This window comes from Neolamprologus multifasciatus, chromosome 15 (assembly GCF_963576455.1).
Source record: "Neolamprologus multifasciatus chromosome 15, fNeoMul1.2, whole genome shotgun sequence".
Lineage (NCBI taxonomy): Eukaryota > Metazoa > Chordata > Actinopteri > Cichliformes > Cichlidae > Neolamprologus > Neolamprologus multifasciatus.
In genome coordinates this window covers 34063308-34079927 of record NC_140453.1, presented here as the reverse complement: position 1 = coordinate 34079927, position 16620 = coordinate 34063308, and the positions used below count along the sequence as shown (strand labels likewise).

At 40.3% G+C, this 16620-nt stretch overlaps 1 protein-coding gene across 2 annotated transcripts; it reads left to right on the top strand.

Moving 5' to 3' along the window:
* Nucleotides 1-278: 278 nt before the first annotated feature.
* On the top strand, nucleotides 279-15072 carry slc5a5 (solute carrier family 5 member 5). Of its 2 annotated transcripts, none has more exons than XM_085132621.1 (16): nucleotides 279-951; nucleotides 5785-6209; nucleotides 6806-6871; nucleotides 7050-7101; nucleotides 7870-7937; nucleotides 8389-8543; nucleotides 8658-8798; nucleotides 9862-9991; nucleotides 10339-10427; nucleotides 10775-10887; nucleotides 10986-11056; nucleotides 11427-11513; nucleotides 12182-12384; nucleotides 12507-12604; nucleotides 12756-12841; nucleotides 14307-15072. In XM_085132621.1, the coding sequence occupies exons 2-16, from the start codon at nucleotides 5844-5846 to the stop codon at nucleotides 14373-14375; spliced, it is 1794 nt and encodes a 597-aa protein (XP_084988747.1). In that variant the 5' UTR covers nucleotides 279-951; nucleotides 5785-5843; the 3' UTR covers nucleotides 14376-15072. The 2 variants fall into 2 exon arrangements, with proteins under 2 accessions (XP_084988747.1, XP_084988746.1); XM_085132620.1 differs by lacking the exon at nucleotides 279-951 and adding an exon at nucleotides 5157-5599.
* The last annotated feature ends 1548 nt before the right edge of the window (nucleotides 15073-16620 follow it).

Sequence of the window (16620 nt, the reverse complement as noted above, 5' to 3'; positions counted from 1 at the left end):
AATTTATATTAAAACATCGATTCAGGATCTTAATGAATCAATATCACGTTATCCAAGCCAGAATCGATTTTAAGCGATAAATCGATTATCAAAACCCACCCCTACCCATATATGAACGACATCTATCATATATATATATACATATAGATAGATAGATAGATAGATAGATAGATAGATAGATAGATAGATAGATAGATAGATAGATAGATAGATAGAATATTTAAATATTGTAGAATTGGCATAAACTAGTGTAAAAGTCAGTAAATTTAGTTATTGTATCCAAATTGTGCTGTTTAGCACAGCTGCTCATCTTATTTAATCTCTAGATTTCCACAGCAGTAACTCTGAAGCTCATTCACTCACTTACTCAAGATTAACTTCATGCAAATTAATGTATTGCACAGAGTTTACAACAGTTGCAGGTTACTAAAGACCGGAAATATGGATCTGAGGGTGATGTTAATTTTCATAGCAATGCTATGTGATTTCGTAGCTGTGATTTCTGAGCCAGTTCCTTACATGAAGTCCTTTATCTTAAGTTTACTTTTTGTCCCCTTGAACCTATACTCCAGTCTATCTATGTACTTAAAATCTTTCCATGTCAGTTAAAGCTGTTGGTGATAAATACCCAGAAATAAACAGACAAATCAGCCAAATTATTAACTGAGAAATTGAAAGTCACACTAACAAATACCAAATTCCACACTGCCCATCAGTTTGACTCCATCTCTCATAAGCACACACACAAATGCAAACATTTATAACCACACATCCATGGACACATGTACACACACACACACCTGAGCACAAACGTGCATGGAGCTTCTTGTGATGTGTTCAGGCGTCACACACACTTACACACATGCTTGCAGCTGCAGAGGACTTAAGAAGGCAGACAGTGCATTCCTCCTTCAGTGACTGGACACAGCTGAACTGCATGGAGTAACAGTGGTGAGTGGTTAAATTTTTTTAGTCCGATTTTCCAATAAAAAAGCTGCCTTATTGCCAGCCACGATTACTTTTAAGTAATTTGCATTTTCCTATCAAAATATTCTTAGTAATTTGCTGCAAATGGGGGGAAAATACATTTATAGATTAGGTGTAAATACTCCAGATCCAGATTTGCAAGTATAATTAATAATTGGCAATACTACACTTAGTTAAATGAAAAGATGTGTTTCTATTTAGTTTAAGTCAAGATTCAATCTTTTGGAAAAATGAGTCCTAAAGGAGTATACTCAGTCAATTTTAGGGACTACATCCTTATAGCTAGACATCCATCATTTGTTACCAAGCACTACGAGCATCTTTTAGATCCATTTGAGCTCTCAGCATGGTTTAAGGAAAGTTTGTAGTCTAAGCAATAAGTTACTGTATGTCCAGTTTTAGGAAAACAATATTTTTTGCCTTTAATACTGATAAAGATTGTTTGTGGTTAAAATCAAACGTTGATGAGATTTGTTTAACAGTATTTATTTTATTTGATTGTTTGTTAAGGAAATGCATGCCCTAACCTTTATTACAAGGAGTGCTTATAATTTGTAATTTTGCTGTAGATTAAATTACACTAGTATAAGAACATAGTGTTGCCCTTGTGTAGTTCTGCAAAATAACAAAGGTAATTTTCAAACCATGTCACAATGCTTGTGACATGGAACCAACATGGTTCAAAGGTCATTTTTCATCTGCCTGCAGTTAACGATCATGCCGTCTTCTCAGTAGTTGTGTGTCTGTGTGTGAGCGTGTGCATATATATGTATATATATGTATATATATATATATATATATATATAAGATACGATAACATAAGAAACACAAGACTTTATTGATCTCACGATGGGAAAAATTGCTCGTTACCACAGCTCAGGTATAGATAGCTAAAGCATACTAGAATATAAAGTCAAGAAATACAAAACAAATAAGATAATAAAATATACACAACAGTAGCAGAGGTTCTATGTATACACATGCCTAGAGCATGTTATGGATAGAGGGTTGTGGAAATTTGCAAGTAAATTTCAACTAAGATAAGATAAAACTTTATTAATCCCTCAGGTGGGTTCCTCTGGGAAATTTCCAATAGCACAGCACCGACAGGAGTTACAGAACGTGAGCAGAATATTATATATATATATACAGTGGGGCAAAAAAGTATTTAGTCAGCCACCGATTGTGCAAGTTCCCCCACTTAAAATGATGACAGAGGTCAGTAATTTGCACCAGAGGTACACTTCAACTGTGAGAGACAGAATGTGAAAAAAAAATCCATGAATTCACATGGTAGGATTTGTAAAGAATTTATTCGTAAATCAGGGTGGAAAATAAGTATTTGGTCACCTCAAACAAGGAAAATCCCTGGCTCTCACAGACCTGTAACGTCTTCTGTAAGAAGCTTTTCTGTCCCCCACTCGTTACCTGTATGAATGGCACCTGTTTGACCTCATCATCTGTATAAAAGACACCTGTCCACAGCCTCAACCAGTCAGACTCCAAACTCCGCCATGGCCAAGACCAAAGAGCTTTCGAAGGACACCAGGAAAAGAATTGTAGACCTGCACCAGACTGGGAAGAGTGAATCTACAATAGGCAAGCAGCTTGGTGTGAAAAAATCAACTGTGGGAGCAATCATCAGAAAATGGAAGACATACAAGACCACTGATAATCTCCCTCGATCTGGGGCTCCACGCAAGATCTTATCCCGTGGGGTCAAGATGATCATGAGAACGGTGAGCAAAGATCCCAGAACCACACAGGGGGACCTGGTGAATGACCTGCAGAGAGCTGGGACCAAAGTAACAAAGGTCACCATCAGTAACACACTACAACGGCAGGGAATCAAATCCCGCAGTGCCAGACGTGTTCCGCTGCTGAAGCCAGTGCATGTCCAGGCCCGTCTGAAGTTTGCCAGAGAGCACATGGATGATACAGCAGAGGATTGGGAGAATGTCATGTGGTCAGATGAAACCAAAGTAGAACTTTTTGGTATAAACTCAACTCGTCGTGTTTGGAGGAAGAAGAATACTGAGTTGCATCCCAAGAACACCATACCTACTGTGAAGCATGGGGGTGGAAACATCATGCTATTGGGCTGTTTTTCTGCCAAGGGGACAGGACGACTGATCCGTGTTAAGGACAGAATGAATGGGGCCAAGTATCGTGAGATTTTGAGCCAAAACCTCCTTCCATCAGTGAGAACTTTGAAGATGAAACGAGGCTGGGTCTTCCAACATGACAATGATCCAAAACACACCGCCCGGGCAACAAAGGAGTGGCTCCGTAAGAAGCATTTGAAAGTCCTGGAGTGGCCTAGCCAGTCTCCAGACCTCAACCCCATAGAAAATCTGTGGCGGGAGTTGAAAGTCCGTGTTGCTCGGCGACAGCCCCAAAACATCACTGCTCTTGGGAAGTAAGGGAGGTAGGAGAGTGGGGAGAGGGCTCTGTAATAAAGGTGAGGGTGGTGGGGTTGTGGGCTGGTCAAACCTGTTGAAGAAGTTGTTGAGTTCGTTTGCCTTCTCCACAGTGCTCCCCCCGACTGTGCTGTTCTTGGTGTTGTGGCCCGTGATGGTTTTCACACCATTCCAGACCTCCCTCATATTGTTCCTCTCCAACTTCTGCTCCACCTTCCTGCTGTAGGTGTCCTTTGCTTCCCTCAGGCAGCGTTTCACCTCCCGCTGTGCTGCTTTCATCTCCTCCTTCACTTGGCTCTTGAAAGCCTTCTTCTTCATGTTGAGGACAGCTTTGACTTACTGTGTTACCCACGGTTTGTTATTAGAATAACACTGTACCGTCTTAGCAGGGGCGACCGTGTCCATACAAAAGTTGAGGTAGTTGTCTGTCAGACAGTGTGTCGCCCCCTCTATGTCCTCACCATGTGGGCTCAGAAGCACATCCCAGTCTGTGGTGTCATAGCAGTCTCTTAGAGCATCCTCCTTTTCTGGGGTCCATCTCCTGATGGAGCGTGTTGTGACAGGCTGCCTTTGGACGAGGGGTGTGTATTGTATTGTGTATATACTTATTTAAGTATTTTTTGCCTATTAAAAAATATTCAACTCAAGACTCATTCCACGCAATTATATAAAAACAAATTAAGATGCAATATAGAGCAGAACAAGGCTTTCTTATGGGCTCAAATTGTGGTCATAAATATTTTGTACTTGTAAATCAGGATTTGTATGTGTAAAAAGAATTTGTGTGTGCGTAAAAAAGATTTGTGTGTGGACTTAGCCAAAAAAATATGTGTGAAACTGCACTCAAGTTTCAAGTTACAAGTACGAATTTTGACCCTATTTTTCTCGAGGTCCACCCATTTGTACTGAGGGCAACAGAAGATGGCTGAGCCTGGGACAGCTGAGCCATAACTTTAAACTTTTCCTGCTCGTACATGCTTGGAGCGATCTTGTCACGTGCGACGGACTGTCATAGCGTGGCTCAAGCACGTTCATCATAGTTTAAACTAGTGCTGTCAGCGTAAATCTCGTTAAAATGGCGTTAATGCCATAACTGCATTAACGCGGCAAATCTCCGTTAACTAGTTACCGCGGATCACCCCGTGCGTGGGGCTGCACGGCGTCAATGCGTCAACTAACGCGTTGACTAGTTTAAACCCCTTGTTTTGCACAACAGAATACGGCCTCCAGTCTCCAGCTAAACACCCCAACAGCTTTTGTAATAGCTTCAATACCACAAACTCCTCTGCTCCTCCACTTGGACCGCTAGCGCTGACCATAGCTATCGCTTGACAGACTGACCACATGCAACATACACATACTTTTTTCTTCTTTTTTGAATCTTCGGATCACGTGCGTGCCGAACCGTGGAGTGGAATCGGTTCGGATTACGGATCAACCGTGATCCGTTGCACCACTAGTAGAAACAGTGTTCTCAACACAGAAGCTTATGTAGTCTCTGATGCAGTGTGGCTTGCATAGCTCCTTAGTGCAGGGCCTCACTGCAGTCCTCAGACCACACTCTTATCACCTTCTTCCTCTTCACCATGGGGGTGTAAGTTGAGTGAAGAATTACCAGGTTATGGTCGATGCCGTAATTGCTCGGCTGGGAGTACCCTCCCTTTGCACAGTGCTGCTCCCTGCTTTAAACAACGTGGTGACTTACAGGTGTGTGTGTGTGTGTGTGTGTGTGTGTGTGTGTGTGTGTGTGTGTGGGATGCTGTCGCATTGTAAACAGTGTAAAAACTTAAGACTGGTTAAAATGATTTCACAACATGTTAAACACAGCAGTCTAAGTCTAAGCACAGCAAACTGCATGTGGTTTCCTGTTTTATTTCACGTTCATGCAAGAGGGTGACACATGATACACGTATCTGACTTTGATCATCCTATGCTCTGCTACAATAGGGGCCAGGTCCTGCACAGCTTGCATTTCTGTTACAGGGCTAATAGAGAATTCACACCTGTGGCCAATTTAGAATTACCAATCATGCCCGGCCCACTAACTGCAAGTGTTAAACTGTAGGAGGAAACCAGACTACCTGGAGAGATCCCAAGCAGACACACAGAAACACATGACAAACACAAAAGCTCTACAGTGAAAGGCAGCAACCAGATTATGAATTTGAACATAGGAAACTTCTTGCTGTGAGGTAACAGCGCTCACCACTGTGCCACCATGCCGTCACCCAAATCAGTTTTCAAAAATGTTGCATTTAGTTGACTTTAAGAATTCTCACAGTGTTTATATTTAAAATACATTAATATGAATTTAAAATGACTATTTCAAACTTCAGGAGTTGTTTGGTTACTAATTGGATGTAATTCCCGCTGACAGATCCACCAAACATCCTGACTGTGGAGAAATCTAGAGGGCTGAGATTATCAAACTCAATAATGGAAGGCCAGTCTGCTAGTGAGCCATCCGGACCAGGTTTTGTCTTGGCTGACTATGCAGTCTTTGCTGCCATGTTATTGGTTTCTGTGGCGATAGGACTTTTCCAGGCCCTGAAGAAAAGGCCAAGAGAAGCAACTGCTGACGACTTCTTCACTGGGGGCCGGAGCATGCCAGCAATTCCTGTTGGCTTGTCTCTCTGTGCCAGCTTCATGTCAGCAGTCCAGGTTCTGGGTGTTCCTTCTGAAGGTTTTCGCTATGGCTTCAAATTCCTCTACATGTGCCTCGGACAAAGCATCAACTCCTTGTTGACAGCTTACCTGTTCCTGCCGGTTTTCTTTCGACTGGGCATCACCAGCACAAATCAGGTTCTAATCTCCTCCCGGTCATTGCCTCATTTCTTTTATGAAGAAAATGAGTATATTTCAGTCTTCTGAATTGTTTTAATTCATTCATGATGCACATAATTCTATTTAGATGATTCTATGTAATATAATTCTGTGAAACCCTTTCACACTAAGATAAACTGCTATGGAAATATCCCTGGCATGTCACATGTCTATATAACAAACTTTCATTGTGAATTGCAAATTTTGTATGTTTTTTTTTAATTAAATCACATATTTCTTATATTTCATATGATCTCATTGCAATGATTAACAAATAAAAATGAAGAAATTCAAAAGTTTATAAATATGCATTACATTGTGCAATTATCAAAGTAACAGGAGCAATAATTTTATTTGCCACTGATGATTGAGTGGCTGCTAATTTAGAACAATATAATAAAAATTGTTTGATTTGAGGATTTTAAATTAACGAAACATAAAAATGTATTTATAAACAGCAAAGTAATAGAATTTATCTGACCAAGTGTTGAAAGGTGCCTGTAGTCCTTCAAACATGGTGAATATAGGGGGTGAAGAAGGATGAGGTTATAACACCGACCATCTGCCTGTCACAGTATCTGAGGATGAGATTTGGCAGAGGGATGCAGCTGCTGGGGAGCATTCAGTTTCTCGTTGCCACGGTAAGACAGACAGTGTAATGTTCTCTGTTGGATTGAAGAATTTGGAGCTCACAAAGACATTTTTTATTTTCAAATTCTTCTCATATTTATTCATCTTCAGGCAAACCTAGTGGCTTCAATCCTTTAACCCAGTGTTTATCACCTTTTTGCTGCTTTGCTTGAATTTCCTCTCTCACAGCTGCTTTACACAGGGATTGTCATCTACGCGCCAGCTTTAATTCTGAATCAAGGTAGGTGAGGTCTAGACATGGTCCTCTGTTTTCATAGGATATTTTCATTTATTTGACACTTTGTCATACTGGAGAACACGTGTGTATTTATAGCACCAGACGTTTTGCTCCTTATCAGTGTTGACTCAGCTAAACCGTTTATTTCTGGGAAGAGGATGTGTGAAATAAATTTAAGGGAAATATGTGTTACAAAAATGAATGTTTAAACAGTGATAAGAAATATCTGAACAGTGATAGGAAAGGGTGACATTAAACCTGACACTAAGACCTGCTGCACTGACTTTTTATGAAACTTTTAATTAAGTATCTTTGCTCAAAACTCAAGAAGGCAAATTTAATTACTGTATGTATGATATTTAGTTCCGTCTTTTAGTACTTTAGTTCTTTAGTACTGTCTTCCTTCTCTCTCCCCGGTCGTGGCAGATGGCCCCGCCCCTTCCTGAGCCTGGTTCTGCCGGAGGTTTCTTCCTGTTAAAAGGGAGTTTTTCCTTCCCACTGTTGCCAAAGTGCTTGCTCATATGGGGTCATATGATTGTTGGGTTTTTCTCCAGTATGTATTATTGTAGGGTCTACCTTACAATATAAAGCGCCTTGAGGCAACTGTTGTTGTGATTTGGTGCTGTATAAATAAAATAACTTGAATTGAATTAGTACCAGAAATAATTTTTACTTTTTTATCATAAATTTGTGGATGGTTTTCACACATTATTAATGACTGGTTCTTGTAGTTTACAAATAAAGCTGTTGTTTCATTCACTGTTTTTGTAGCTACTGGACTCAACATATGGGCATCCCTATTTTCTACTGGGCTCATCTGCACCATGTACACCACACTGGTAAGAAGACTGCTTTAATATTCTCATCAAACAAGTAAGCATGCAGCATCAGACCACCACCTGTTTCAGAGTTCAGTGTTCATTTAAAAATGCCTTGTTGGCTCATTTGGGCAGGATGTATTTCAAAATAAGATGCCTAATTTATCGTGCAAAACAAAAATAAAATGTAAAGTAAGTTGTCTAGATAAAACTAGCAGTTAGATTATTTTGGTTTTGGGGGATGTTTTTTCTCGTGGTAGATGTCTTTTAACCTCAGACTTCTCTGAGAATAAAAATGTTGTTACTGCATATCTAACACAGAGCAGTAAACTTAGATCAGAGATTAAAACACAAACATTCAGCTGACATCGTGTTTCAGGTTTTGTATTAAGTTTTAACTCCGTACATAAAGTTATTAAGGTGCAAACATTTGTCTCACGCTCTGTTTCTGTCTCCTCTCATCTCTGTATAGGGTGGAATAAAAGCTGTGATCTGGACTGATGTATTCCAGATCATTGTCATGTTGTTGGGCTTTGTGGCCATTTACATCCATGGCACAGTTCTGGTTGGTGGTCCGGCACAAGTACTGAGGATTGCAAACAATGGATCACGCATTAATTTTAATGAGTAAAAAACATTTTTAATTATGAATGTCTTTATAAATGTACATTAGTGTGCGACTACATCTTGATACAAAAAGACTGAACAAGTCACTGCAAATGCTACTTGGCTCTTCCACAGTTTTAGCTTTGACCCACGGCATCGCTACACATTCTGGAGCCTCTCTGTTGGGGGTGCATTGGTTTGGCTGTCCATGTACGGAGTGAACCAAGCACAAGTCCAGCGATACATCTCCTGTCGATCAGAGAGAGCGGCCCAGTGGTGAGTGAACACCTACATGCTGAAACAGACAGACTATGACACAAGCATAGTATCCATGAAATCTGATTACGTTTCAGTTATAATAACTGAAACGTAACCAACCACGGAAAAGCCATGCGACAAGACAAGGAAGAGGTCAGTCACAGTTTCAAATAATAAGGTCAGCATGTGTTTAACTAACCCCATGAGCCAAGAGCTCAGGCTTCAGACTGGCTCTGCATGATGTCAGTCAGAGGGGATGTCCCCAACATGGTTGTCTCACACACCTGTAGCCTAAAAGTTGCCAGTCTGAGGCCAGTTTGCTGTTGGTGCTATGGGCTGACCATAGATGCTATTGTAGCCATGTATACATTGTCTCAAAATATATTGCATCAAACATTGTTGTGGCTCTTCAGTTTGCATCATTACTCTGCTGTCGTTCATCTTTTTAAATGTGCTATTCTCTGACTGCTTTTGTGCCATTTCCCTGTTTCTGATTTTTCAAAACTCTCCAACTTTGGACTCAATAGCGTCGTCTTCTAAAATCCTCATGAAAGCTCTGACATCTTTGTTTATCTAATGGTTTAAAATAGCTTTAATAAGAAGACTTGTTCTTTTGTCATTTAATTATGGATGCAAGGTAGATTGTTTCACAGTGACTCCCTCAGGACAGTATCATTATTTACCAGGTGTCTGCTATTGTGTTCCTCATTCATGTTTTCTCAAAGTGAGAGGACTATCCAGGTCTGATAGTTCAGGCACTAGTTCTTCTTAATAGGCACTGGACATTATAAAGCATTGTTGTCCTACAGACATTTCATATCCATCGATTTGGGTTTTTTAATTATGATATTTGCATGTACATATTTTAATATACTGATTACACTTAAGAAGGAATGTGTTATTATGACAATGAACATCTCCATATATTAACCAGCAATTCTTTGTAATGTAAATTTGCTTTCAAGCATAGATGGATATCTAATTCAAGTTGTAGATTGAAATTTATAATAACAGTTTTTCACTTTTCCCACACCAGTAAGTAGGAAGTGGAAACAGTCATCATGTTTGGTTTCATTTTCAGGGCACTGTTTGTGAACCAAGTGGGTCTGTGCCTCATTGTGAGCAGTGCAGCAACCTGTGGCATTGTCATGTTTGCTTTTTACAACACGTGTGATCCACTGAAGTCTGGGAGGATTTCTAAACCTGACCTGGTAATCAGATTACTTTCATTTTGTACTGAGCAACGAAATATTTAATGAGTCAGTTTTAAGATGTTTCTTGAGATGCACACATTTGTTCTTAGCTCATTTTATTGTTAAATTAGGCTAATGGCTAAATGGAATATTTTACTTAGTTGCATATTGAAGTATACAGTAAATATCCATATTGTACAAGGAAAAAAACAAACAAACAAATACGGACATTTCTATTAGCTCAGCAGGGCCTTTATGTGGCCAAGACTAGTGTGTTTTGGTATGCTTGTATGTTACGTGCCAGTATGTACCTGTTTATTGTTGGGGTTTTTCTGTTTTTTTTACTCTTTATTCATCTGATGAAGCTTATGCCGTACTTTGTGCTGGACATATTCCAAAATTACCCAGGCTTCCCAGGTCTTTTCCTCGCCTGTGCATACAGCGGGACTTTGAGGTATCCAAATCTAAGTTTCTTTAAACCTTTCCTGAAGCAGGTATGTCCCTCACATTACAAGGAGCCAGCATAAATAACTTCGCTTGAGACATTTCGTAACTTGTGTGATGGTTTAAGGCTATTTGAGGTTTAAAGACAGAAAACTCTTCAGTCTTCAAGTGAATGTGAGGAAATATCAGACTAAACTACGTATCCTCTGTTAACATATAACATTCATCATATGCATGTTACATCTCTTACATACTGTATACATATATATTACACATTTTTATGCACAAGAAAGAATCATCAAATAACCCGTGAGCTGCCGCTATGAGATTAATGTTAATCAAGCCTCTTTTTAACAGTACGGCTTCCACAAGCATCAATGCCATGGCTGCGGTGACGATGGAGGATATCCTGCACCCCTATCTGCTTCACATGACACAGAAGAAACTGATGCTGGTTTCCAGAGGACTGTGTAGGCTGACTATACCACTTACTGCTGTAATGTTTTAGTCCCAGATTCTTAGAATAAGTCATATTCGGCAATAATGCATTTTGAACCTTTTCTCTAAGCACTCCTGTATGGCGGTGGTTGTATCTCGGTGGCTGCGCTCTCCTCCCTAGTGAACTGGGGAGTTCTTCAGGTAATAATATCATAATCAATCATTTTACCAAAGATTTTTGTCATTTTTAACAAAAATGATAAAACAATAGTTGTTGTTATGCAACTATTATTGTTGTCATACATGAAACCCAGATAATGTTGGAAGACTGTGTAAAAGTTGCAGTTTCAGATGTGCCACACACAGCAGGAGGTATTTTGAAACTTCAGAAATGTTAGATGCGCTTTTCTCACATGGGCATCGTAATTCAGGCATGCAGTGCATATGTAAGAGATGGAAGACAGTTACATTTTTGACCTGAGTAACTAATTACAGATAAGATTTATACTGTACTCTGTAACAAAGTTTTTTGGGTTGATTTTCGAACGTACCATTTATCTTCTCTCTTTAGGGATCATTTACTGTCATGGGTGTGGTCAGCGGCCCATTACTTGGAGTGTTCATTTTGGGAATATTTTTCCCAGCAGCAAACAGACTGGTGAGTGACTGGTAAAGAAATGATCTAGAAATACTTCCAAGAAGCAAATGAACTTAGATTAAATTCACAGGTAAAAGCCAAACGACTTAAACAATGGCCTGAATTGTATTCTCTTTAATCTAAAAATATCAGGAGAATGTCTCAAACTAAATTGCATAATACTCGATGGAAATTTTGAAATATATTTCTTGAAAATGTAACAATTATTAACTTGAATGTTTGCCATGTATTAATCACACATCACAATAAGAAGATTTTTTTATTTTATTTTATCTATTAAGGAAGACTTGGGTGTTAGTCACAGATCCACGATGAATCTGTGTTACTGTTAACACCACTCCTTTGTTCGGAGAAGTCACATAAAACATTTTAAAGCAGTAACTTTGTGAGCTCTCGTTTAATAGTGAAACAGTTAAAAAGCAGTTCACACTTATCGCTCTTGACACAGCACCTTGATATTGTTCTGTTAGCCAGACAAGTTTCCCTGGAAATTTATCAGTGCACATATTTTCTTTCTGAATTCCTAACATTTATGGAGGTCCCACTGACGTGGAGTGTGTGCTACCTCACATGGGCCATTACTGTTTTTCACAGCGACACTGTGCTACAGGTAAACATTTTAGAAACCAGCTGGCCATGGATGCTCATTTGCTTTATCTGTGTTTCAGGGGGCATTCACGGGGATATTAGCTGGCTTCCTTGTCTCTATGTGGCTAGCTGTAGGTTCAACTCTGTATCCACCCAGTGAGGAGACCATGGGTGTCCTGCCCAGCTTAGCAGGTTCCTGTGAATCCATAAACACCACCCAGAGTAGCATACCTATCGAGGACCAGCACTCTGTCTCCACCCGGCTTCGCCCTAATAACCAGGGGTCAGTGAGTTCAGTGAGGCTTAAACGTACATGCTAGTTAATAATAGTAATCATCCTAATCATAATAATAATAATAATAATAGTAATAATAATAGTTGTTACCCTGTTTTTCCCAAAACTAGGGGCCTGTTAAACTTCTACTCCATGTCCTACCTTTACTTCGGTGCCATGGCAACTAGTTCAGTTGTACTTGTCGGTGTAATTGTGAGCTACGCAACAGGTAAAAAGCTGTTATTGTGTTTGGAAAACTGCTGATTCACAGTGCTTTTATTTGATTTCAAGATAATAAAAGTGCACACGCTTCAGATATGCCAAAGCAATCAAACAGTGCATTTAAAACATATTACGCCATTCTTTTTCTCTCAACACAGGCCCAACAAAGAGGGAGAACATTAAAGAAGGTTTGTTATGGTGGGACCTGAAAAAGAAGAAAGTGGAGGGTTCCCCTAAAAACAGAGTAAGTCCTGTATGACTGTCCTGCACAGTCAATGACTGTACTTTCCATAGTCCTTGTGCAAAACCAGGACCAGGACTGTGCACAGCAGCCCTAAATACTGTTAGAACACGTGAAGGGGGTTCAAAGGATAGTTTTTTCCCACTCAGATGTCAGTTATATTTTCATTTATTACATTTGTGTTATTTCCACGGGAAAATGTACAAAAGAAAATGAATTTATTAATTAATCTGTTTTAAAAGGTAATTATTGCTTTATAACTCAACACGTGACTTCAAAGTGGAATATGGAATATGGTGTTAGTGTAAACACAGAAATTATGATCAGTCTGTTAAAGATTTCTTGTCCAAGAAGTTTTCACTTTTCCTTATTTTAAGTGTGTACTCATCAGCCATTCTGTTAGCTACACCTTGGAAGTACTAGGTCAGTTTTTTTAATCACAGTAGCCTTAATTCTTTGACACAGATTCAATAAGGTGTTGGAAACATTCCTCAGAAATTTTGGTCCATATTGATGTGACAGCATCACACGGCTGCTGCAGATTATTCGCTGCAAATCTTCCCGTCCACCACATCCCAAAGGTGCTTTATTCTATGTTTATGACAGTAGAGGCCATTCGAGTACAGTGAACTCACTGTCACATTCAAGAAGTCAGTTTGATCAGCAACGATACTCTGGCTGGCTGTGGGGATTAGACGTTGCTCTGTTGGTAATAAGTGGCCCAAAACATGACAGGAATATTCTTGTCCTTACACCATTACACGCCAAGTCTGAACTGTCAGTACAAAGCAGGATGAATCCATTCTTTCATGTTGTTTACGCCAAATTCTGACCCTAAAATCTGAATGTTGCAGAAGCTGCAGATTGTTCTTAATCTTCTATTGCCTAAGCTTGGTGGGCAAATTTACTGGCTGTTTCCTGTTCTATGCTGACAGGAATAGAGGTATTCATTGTGGTCTTCTCCTGCTGTAGTCCATCTGCTGTGTTGTGCTTTGAAAGATGCTCTTCTGCAAACCTTAGTTGTAGCAACTGATATTTGCATTGCTGTCACTTTCCTATCAGCTGAAAGCAGACAGCCATTCTCCTTTGACCTCTGACATCATCAAAGCATTTTCCCCCAGGGAAGTGGGGGAACTCTTTCTCAGGCCATTGTCTGTCAACTTTGGAGCTTGTTGTGTGGGAAAATCCCAGCAAATCAGTAGTTTCTGAAATACACCACCTGACACTACAACATTTTTCTTTCCTATTCTGATGCTTGATTTGAATTTTAGCAGGTCGTCTTAACTGTGCTTACATTCCTAAATGCATTGAGCTGCTGCTACCTGATTGACTGACTATACATTAGCTAAAATCAGTTGAATAGGTGTAACAAAGTTAGTGCATAAAGAAGGCATTATTGTAGATTTGTGTCAGCCTCTTGCTTTATTTTTAAACTTTTTCTCTGACTGTGGTTCTGTTTTGTTTTCAGGAGGGAGACAAAGTGTCAGAAGAACTACAGTGTGTGTCTTTGATGACAATGGACAAGCAGGACGCATGAAGTGGAAGGAGACCAAAGAGACAGCAGAAAATAAAGTCACTGCACAGTCTATAGCTGTTAGAAGACTACTTATCCCACTGGAACACATCACGGTGCTATCTTCTCTCTATCAGCACTAATAAATTTAGGTGTTGTTTTCATTTTCAAAGTGTTTCTCTCTATATATTTTGGTTCTAAGTCTGCCTCATATTTTAAGTTACACCTGTGCCAAGAAACTATAAGTACAGACTATCAGAGGTGATGAAAGGCTCTTTCATGGGAACTCTCATTCTGGTATGTTCCATATTCCTAACAATGCACACCTGCACTTCAACCAGCATTAATCGACATGTGGGCAGGTACACGGGGTATGCTTAAACTGTAATTCAACCTTTGCTTCCTCATTCAGCAATCATTTAACATCTGCTCGAATGAGCCTAAAACTTCCTCCTAAAGAATGAGGGGATTTGTCCCTTTAATAATGTACCAGTTATGATTTTCTACTTAACTGTGGACTGCAGGTGTACCTCTAAATAAACAAAGATCAATGGCTCAGTGGCTAAGATCAATTTTACACAATTATACAAAAAGACATCTGAGAAATAAAATGAAAACCTTCGATGCAAAAGTAACCCCATGTGTGTAAACAAGAAAAATAAAGGGGTAAAACAAGCTGTTCCTCAGTTCAATCCCCTCAGAGGTTGGAGCTAAGCTTTATTTCATTATGCTGCACTTGTTTTCTGCTGCCATGCAACATTACGAACACACCCTATTAGCATAACACAGAACACCCTCTTTGTACTGTCAGTTTCACACTTCACCCTAAATACACAGCAGATAAGAAAAAAATCCACACCACAACACATGTGACTGCATTCACACCTAAAGTCTCCTGACAGAAAATGAACTGTTATTGCTGGGTATTTATTGGGTCGTGGTATTGACACGAACAGTGATATTTATTGTGAGATGTGTCCCTCTGGAATCTTGTGTGCAATAAATATACAACTAAATGAATAAACTTTATTCTCAAAAATGAGACGAATGTAAGAAACAGGCTGAAGAGGATTGTTTTGTGTATGATGACCCCTGCTGATCATTTACAGTCACTAAAAAAAATGCAGAAAAGAAAAAACACCCACACACACACACGCATGACTGCATCCATCATGGCTGCCAACTACACACAAATCAATGAGAACGAAAGTGCTTATAACACAGTAATTTCATTTATTGCATTTTAAATCAATCCATGGTGGCCTTACAAAAGTAAACATATTTCGTCACACTTCACTCCGATAAGCTGGCAGGAATGACTGCAGTTCAGTCTTTAAAGCGGTGAGGTTGTGCTTCCGTGCACGTTTGTCCTGAATCCCTCAAACGCCTCCATGTTGTCGCATGAGCTACTGGGTTTCTTCACCACTCATCGGCGGCCCTGTTAGAGTCCTCGTCGGCTACAGCACAGTCCAGGCGCTGCACACCGGGAAGCGCCAGGTCCCGTTCGTTAAGCTTTTCCAGAAACGACGAAAGGAGTCGTTTATTCAAATGGTCCGTCAGCGTCCTTTCCTCCTCGACCCGCTCCTTGGCCACGTTTCTATCCGGCTCCGCTTCCTCGGTTTCGGTATCCGCGCCAGGCTGCTGCGGAGGGCCGGACCGGTGGTTCAAGGACAAGACGTTCGACTGCTCGCCTTCCCCGGGCTCCTGCTCCGTCCAGCTCCCGCCGTCCGCCCCCGATTCGGTCTCCATCCGTGATATTAAAGTGGTCTGCAGGGCGGCATTCTCCAGCTCTTTCAGGCGCTTACTGTGGAGGCCGCAGGCTGGAAGTTCATTGCCAGACGAGTTGTTCTTGTTATGATGGGCCTCGCCGGTCTGCTCCATCATGCTCTGCGTCTCTTTCTTCTTCTGGGGGTTTAGCGGCCAGCTAGCGTCTTTGAATCTCACTACTGCCCTCTTCTGGAAGAGGCTTGCTCTAATCTCAGATTGGTTCCCTGCACTGTCCTGAATGCCCTTGCTGATACACGTTTTCTATCTTTTTTGGTGTTTTACTAAAGACTAAAGTGATGTTTGATTAGATTTTCAGCATGTTAAACTTTAGTCAGAAGAAGAAAAATATTACACATCCACAGATAATGATAATGCGTACTGCAGAAAAAACGAACAATCCGTCAAATCAAAAATATTGGTTCACAGAGAGATTTCCTCTACATCGGGGGCGTCAAACACAGGGCTTGGGGGGTCAGAATCGGAGCGGCATAGTCTGTCTGAC